Genomic DNA, 7720 nt, shown 5'->3' on the forward strand with positions numbered 1-7720 from the left:
AACAATCTCTTATAGTTTTTGTGTGCAAATTAGTTCTCTTCAATTGTTAGTATCACCAAAAAAAAAGCACTCAAGAAAGAGACTTCTTTAATTAAATGAATCCTATATGGGTTTTGTCTTTAGTGTTTGTCATGAAATAATAATGTCAATAGAATGTATAGGTTTTGTGTGTAAATTTGTTCTCTTCAATTGTCAGCATCACCAAAAACAGCACTTGAGAAAGAGAAAGCATCTTTTAATTAAATAAGGTGTACGTAGTGTTTTCATTTTTTGTCATGAAATGATAATGTCAATGCAAAATCTTAGGCTTCATGCATATGACATTTCCAATTGATCAATAAAGCCAAAGACAAAATTGGGCGGAATCTGCATCAGTAAGATTAATTACACAAACTTCATTGTTTTCTTTTTTTAATTAGAAAAAGCAAAACCAGCTCATCTTTTAGACTATATATAATAGAGATATCGAAATGCAGTAAACATACTTTAAACAATACTGTAGAAATGCCAACTTACATTAGATTTAACAAAGACGTGATCAATTAATACCAATTTACTTGAAGTTTTTATAGTTTTGTCAAAAAATACTAGATCTTTTTTTTTTCATAATAAAATAGCCATGTCTATTTCCTTATGACGTTTATGTCTTTCAAGGAGATAGCTTTGTTTTTTCTCCAACAGATACTGAAAAGGAATTTTCAGGCTAAGATTATCATATTCCCTTCCAAATAACAACAAAAACATTTTCTATAAACACCTACGTAGTTTCATTTCACCCTCTCAAAGCCCCCTCTCTCTCTTTCATATACATCATGAGTATTTTATTCACAACTCTCATGCTTCTCATCCCAATCTTCCTAATACTAATAAAGAGAAAAAGATCAGCAAAAAAACTTCCTCCTGGTTCACTAGGACTACCCATAATAGGCCAAAGCCTAAGTTTACTAAGAGCAATGAGAGCAAACACAGCAGAAAAATGGCTGGAGAAAAGAATAAAAAAGTATGGTCCTATTTCAAAACTAAGCCTCTTCGGAAATCCAACAGTTTTTCTCCACGGACCTGCTGCAAACAAGTTCATATTCACTAGCAGTTGCAGCATCATCACTAACCAACAAGTCAAGTCCATACAGATGGTTCTTGGTGACCGGAGTCTTTTAGAGCTGACGGGAGATGATCACAAGCGAGTTAGAAACGCACTTATGTTGTTTTTGAGGCCAGAGTCACTTAAAGATTGTGTGGGAAAGTTGGAAGAAGAAATCAGGTGGCACCTTGAGATGCATTGGCAAGGAAAACAGCAAGTAACTGTATGTTATAATTATTATTTTCTGTTCTTGTTATACAAACATGATTAAGACTTGAGCTATATGAATCATGATACGTTTGTTGTAAAGGTTTTGTTAGTAAGATGAATCACTACTCAGTATGCTTGCTTTTTAAACAAAGAGTACATGGATCAATAAATGAACCTGCTGTGGTAATATAGGTCCTACCATTGATGAAGACCCTAACTTTCAACATAATAAGCTCTCTTCTTTTCGGAATACAACGAGGGTCTCAAAGAGACAAACTTGTGGGTTTGTTTCGACAAATGATGGGTGGAATGTGGTCAGTTCCTCTAAACTTTCCCTTCACACGATACAGACGCAGCCTGCAAGCGAGCAAACTGGCTCAAAACATGTTGAGACAGCTCATAAGCGAAAAGAGGGTGGATTTGGAACAGAAAGGTGCTTCTCCACATCAAGACCTCATCACTTGCTTGCTTAGTATCCGAAATGACAACAATGAAGAAATGATAACAGAAGAAGAAATGGTTCACAATGTTCTGCTAGTTATGACAGCAGGACATGACACTTCATCTGTTCTTATTACTTTTATGCTGCAGTTTCTATCCAACGAGCCTGCTGTTTACGAAAATGTTCTTCAAGGTAAACAAACTCTTTTTCATGTGATATCTGAAAGACTAATTGTTCAAAGTTTCTTTTTCTGTTTTTTTTTAAAATAAAAATAAATAAAAGAGATCACTTGTCTTAAACTGGCGTTCTCCCGTTATGTATAAATAACCTTACTTATAGCGGAGGAAAAAAGGTATTGCTTACTAAACCAACATAACATGACAAGACTCAAGCCAATTACAGCCATAGCTGTTAATCACATAGCAGCACAAAATAAGAGAATTCTTTAAATTCCTCATTTTGAATATCCAAATTGCCACCCCACATGGCTCCTATGTCCTCTTCTATATCATCGAAAATCCAAGTGGCCCAATGTCCTCCATATGTCACAATTTGTGGTGATTACAGAATGCCAGGCCAGGCCATGCCATGCCCAAACAGCCCCCATCTACTGTAGCAGCTTGAGTCAGAAAGGTTGTTTTTTAAACTTTTTCATCATATTAAGTTCTGGCTGATGGTTGTTAGTTTATGGTTTCAGAACAAGAAAATATAGCAAGAACCAAGGAAGCAGGGATGTTTCTCACATGGGAAGACCTTTCCAAGATGAAGTACACATGGAGAGTTGCAATGGAAACTCTGAGGATGATTCCTCCTATCTTTGGTAGTTTCAGAAAAGCGCTAAAGGATATAGAGTATGGTGGATACCTCATTCCTAAAGGGTGGCAAGTAAGTCAAAATCTCAGTCTTTTCTTCTCAACTCTCTTAACCTCTCTTTCGTATTAGTACTAACACCAAAAGCTGACTTAAACTCTTCAGATATTCTGGGCTTCACCAATGACTCATATGGACAATAACATATACCCAGAGCCAACAAAGTTTGATCCCAACAGATTTGAAAATCAAGCTTCAGTTCCACCTTGCTCATTTGTGGGTTTCGGAGGAGGACCTCGAATGTGTCCAGGAATTGAATTTGCAAGGATAGAAACGCTTATCACAATCCATTATCTGGTCACAAGGTTCACTTGGAAGCTATGTGCAGACAGCACTTTCAGCAGAGATCCCATGCCAGTACCAGCTCAAGGGTTACCACTTCAAATCAATCAAAAGAACCCACTGTAACATGTATCATTCTAGTTGATCTTTTGCTACTAGCATGGTATATATACTTTGTTTTCAAGAATCAAAAGAGCTCAATTTCATAATGACCAAAAACAAGGACATTTCAGTTCCAAATTCCAAAAGAACATTTTAATTCATTAACTATTCATGTCTGTACAATATTTTTAAAGCTGTCTACCATAACTTGTACAAGAATTACAATTCTAATGTTTGTACTATCTTAAGTTATATTTACAAGGGAGATAAGTAAAAGCTTGCACTTGCATCTTCTAACTTGCGTGGCACAGAATCCATGGAGAATTTACATAACATAACTAGTAAGATATCGGTATAACATCTTAAGGGTGTAACAATGTGAAGCCGTAAAACTTCTTCTAGCAGTTCTGGGATCTAGAGTATTTGGGGGGAAGGGAAGGGCACCTTTCATTCATGTGTGGGTATGGTTCCAGTGTATTATAGCCAGGTAATTCCATCCGATACTTTCCCCGAATCTGACAAAATGGAAGTTTTACCGTGTCCGCATCGTTGCACCACTTTGGCAAGCGGTTAGGATCATCCTCAAAGAACTTAAGAATGTAAGCATCTTTTATCTGCACAATCAGCAATACATTACTAAAAACAGAAACTCTGAAAAACCCTTCAAGAAAGAAAGTTCTACATAACCCAAAATATCACATCTACAATGCACATCCATAAATTCTTTATTTCTCTGTAATTTTGTTCTCTCCTAAAAGGTTAATTATTTACTATAGAAGACTGTTCATGAGTTCTGCTTATCATCTATCATATTTGAGAAAACTAAAATATTTATATACAGCAGATTTTAAAGAAATTTCTCCTTTTACGTTCTGCTAAGTTATGGTGATGAATAGTACGTTTACATTAAACTATCCAGGATGGACTTACTGTAAACTCAGTGACTTCTATAGAGCTAGAAATTGGATCAAAAAGCCCAGCCTCCTTATACATTTCAAGAATGAAAGCAACACAAGATGTTGACTTCCCATCACTATACAACCAATCATCTTGCTCTGGAATTGTCAACAACTCATCAAAAGAGGATCCACGCTTTTCAGTTTCTACAAGAATGTTAGGAAGATCAAGGCCCTGCACGCAATAGAAATTTGATATCATGTCTCCACTCCAATACAAACAAATTACAAATTCCACCAACGATATGGGGAAATAATAGAATATTATCATTCATATTTATCTAGTTTTGTCTCTCAACTTGAGCAGGAAATGTGAAATCTTCAAACAAACATAATGTTCATAATGCGCTTATGTTTCCTGGTACCCAGGAATCCCAAAAATAATTTATTATTTTCATTTATAATATTTGAGCATAATAAATATGTCGTACAGAAAAACAATGAAATGGTTAGCCTAGGAATCCACAATTGGTTCTTCTACAAATTAAAACTCATAAGAGTAAAGGGAATGGAGACTGTTACAGGACCTGAGTTCCAAGGCGCTTGTTCAAGGCTTCATTCCACAAGTTAGCAGCATATGCAGGCTGCATTTGGTTCCAAACTGTCATAACAGATGCAACCTACAGAACAACAGATTCGACAATTAAAACTTACTAATCAAGAATTCTATAACATTGAATCACGAACTTGAAGTTGAAACAAACACGAGAGAACGAGTGAAGAACAATTTAATGATTGCTGGAACGACGTTGGTGTTTATATGTTTGGGCGAGACGGTAACAAAGTAAAAAAATTAAGTCAATACCCTTTCTAAGCATGATACTTTGAATCATTATGTAAATTACAATGTAGATAGAAAAGAACCATGCAAAAATTAAACGCAAATTTGAAATGTTTCAGTGTAAGAAAACCAATTTGGATATTGCAACATATGATGATTGGTACAAAATGTTCGAATTCAAAATAAAATATGTGAAGTTTTTATTAAATTGCACCAATCACCATACACACATCATGTGGTGTTGAGCTGGGACCATAGCAATATTAAACCAATATTAAGGTAGAAATGAATTGATAAGGCTAAAACACAACACATTTGGAATCATGTTAAATTCAAAATCCAGTATTAACTCTTAAAGGGTAGATGATTTACCAAATGGGCATCCAAGGGAGGTGGATAATTTCCCTCTATAGTATCTATCCAGCTAAATATCATATTATGATATCCATATGGTTTTCCATCCATGCTCCTTGCATACTCCCAAGCAGCTGTCTCGTTAAACTTTGCACGAATATCAGGATGCAAGGGAAGCAGTGCAATCTGAGGATTGGAGTCATCCTTGTTCAGCTCAAAATCCCACCACTCATCCCATGGTAACACAGCAATTATATCTTCTCCCTACAAAAGGAATTCCAAAAGTCATATTTGCAGTAAGCACAAACCAATCTTCAATTAACATAAAGTTTATCCCCAACCCCCCACACTCCTTCCCTCCACTCCTCAAATTAATTATTGAACGCCTTTTTGTTTGTTCCAAAAAAAAAAACATAAATGTGAAACTTTTTATGTTTATATATTAGACAAAAGTTATATTAATAAGAGATTATTGGAAATCCATAAAATACTAAGTTCTTGTGTACTTCATCTATTTTAGCTACTATTATATGTCTACGGTCTACCTCTTCGTTTTCATGTCCCGATTCACCAACCCAGAGCTTCCCTTCAGAATCTCTCAAGCAAACAGCTGTATGACCAGCATAAGATCCCGTAACCCACTTCTCTAAAGACTCAAAACCACCCCATCGTCCACGGATCTTTGATATTGCGAGGAAATCTCCCGAGTGAATATCATCAACAGTGATGTTTGTCACCCATGGCTGAGGACGTTGTTCGAAAGTAGCCCCCATGTGCTTCTTCAGAAATGCAAGATTGGAGTTCTCACCCCATCCAGTATTTGTAAATAGAGGAAATACTTCCCAAAGCGCTTGGAGGGTTCCAAGCATCCCTGCTTGCATGAGAAAAATTGAAACTCCCTTTCGTTTAACCTGATGTACAGGGCAAGGGTCATAATGCAACCAATATACTTCTAGAAACATGAACATTTAGTAAGTTCAGAATTAGCAATACTAGAAACTTACATATTCAAACTCAGCTTTCCCTCCCCATGCTTCAAACTCAAGTGTATGTTCTCGAGCTAGGAAGTAGTAATCCCAAGTTACACGATATGGAGTTGCAAAGACATATATATCCATGCATGTCCAACTATGAGCTTTGCTCATCTGCACAAGAAAAATGGTTAAATGAAAGACTACTCCCTTTGATAAAATATAACAAAGTACATATTGAAGTTATGGAAATCAAAAGCTTGAAAATGATACAGAATGTTCATTCTTTATTCAATAAATAAATACAGTGGATTATGCTAATGAGTTAAGATTTTAAGTATTACAATTAGTTGGATAACTTGTTAAGTATTCCCAATTAATGACTTCTTTGAATCAGACTAGGGAAAAAGTCACGACCATAGACGTCGTACAATAAAACTGCTTTAACAAAATTCACAACAGAATTAAACTGAAAAGAAGACAAAACACTAAAAACTGGTGTGTATTCAAATATGACAAACCTTGAAAGACCCCATCAATACAAATAACAAAAACGACCAAAAAATATTGAGTTCAGGGAAAAAGAAAGTTCCAAAAATACTCCATGTTAGAAAGGGGAAAATAAAATATAAAGGACTGGAATAGTTATAACTAACAAATTCAAATAAAAGTAGCTATTTTTTCTCGCACAACCAAATATCAATCCCACCAATAAAAAATTGATTGAGCAATAAAGTTCTTCAATTAAAAGCAAATAATAAATGATCACTACTCCATACTTGAATAAAAAGTTCAAGAGCAGCCCAAATCTGAAATTGACATTCAAACCTTGATATGAAGCGTTCCGCCCCCAAACTCAGAGCCACTCTTGTTATGAAACTCTACCCAAGCGCTATTCTCGTAAAAGCAGGCTCCTTTCCAGTTGAGGGTGTGGTTGGAGGATAAGGCGGAGACTGAGGCTGCGCCAACGAAAGTGGGCAAAAGGTCGACGGCGCTGTGGAGAGAGTTGAGAATAGGCCATGAGAGCTGTCTGGGCAAGAGAGGAAGCACATCTCTGGGATGAAACGGAGGATTGACAGCGCCGGCGAGCGAGGAGGAGGATGGGAAGAAAGTGGTGAGGAGGAGGAGGGGGATGAGAATGGATTCGAAGAGTAAAGAGGAAGATGAGGCCATTATAGGTTTTGTTGGTTTGTTCGTACACCAAACCAAATGGATAGGACTTCTTTGTCTCTCCAAAATCCAAATCCCCATTTCCAATTTCATCTACTTATGCGAATATACTTAATTTATTTTTTATTTTTTCCTCAAATTTTTTAGTTTTATTACTTAATTTTTATTTTTATTTTTTGCCCTAAAAGTTTTATTATTTAATTGTTCATCCAGATTTAGTATAATATTTTATTTTATTTAGTTTTTGACAAAAGTTTTAGTTTCATATTTGTATTGTTTAATATTTTAGTTTAACACTCAAAGTTTTAGTTTAATGTTTTATTTGTATTGTTGGGTGCAAGCAAATTTTTCCTTTTAAATTTTGTCTCCATTTGCCTAAGAATATCATTTGCATTGGCACTGGCATTGGCATTGCTTTTAGTATAATGTAAGAATATACTTTTTTTCCTTTCATTTTGTCTAACACGTGCACACTTGCACAAAACATATATTCTTATAATA

General features: G+C 35.5%; 2 protein-coding genes across 2 annotated transcripts; one reads left to right on the plus strand and one right to left on the minus strand.

The window, feature by feature from the left end:
* Positions 1-486: 486 nt before the first annotated feature.
* On the plus strand, positions 487-3133 carry LOC115712911 (cytochrome P450 716B1). The gene is made up of 4 exons (XM_030641330.2): positions 487-1304; positions 1484-1925; positions 2431-2618; positions 2709-3133. The coding sequence occupies exons 1-4, from the start codon at positions 813-815 to the stop codon at positions 3009-3011; spliced, it is 1425 nt and encodes a 474-aa protein (XP_030497190.2). The 5' UTR covers positions 487-812; the 3' UTR covers positions 3012-3133.
* LOC115712909 (uncharacterized) lies at positions 3113-7510 on the minus strand. Its single transcript, XM_030641329.2, has 7 exons — positions 6878-7510; positions 6083-6223; positions 5624-5989; positions 5097-5342; positions 4471-4563; positions 3918-4118; positions 3113-3601 (listed from the first exon to the last, which is right to left on the minus strand). The coding sequence occupies exons 1-7, from the start codon at positions 7310-7312 to the stop codon at positions 3386-3388; spliced, it is 1698 nt and encodes a 565-aa protein (XP_030497189.2). The 5' UTR covers positions 7313-7510; the 3' UTR covers positions 3113-3385.
* Positions 7511-7720: the final 210 nt, after the last annotated feature.

This window comes from Cannabis sativa, chromosome 4, assembly GCF_029168945.1.
Source record: "Cannabis sativa cultivar Pink pepper isolate KNU-18-1 chromosome 4, ASM2916894v1, whole genome shotgun sequence".
NCBI lineage: Eukaryota > Viridiplantae > Streptophyta > Magnoliopsida > Rosales > Cannabaceae > Cannabis > Cannabis sativa.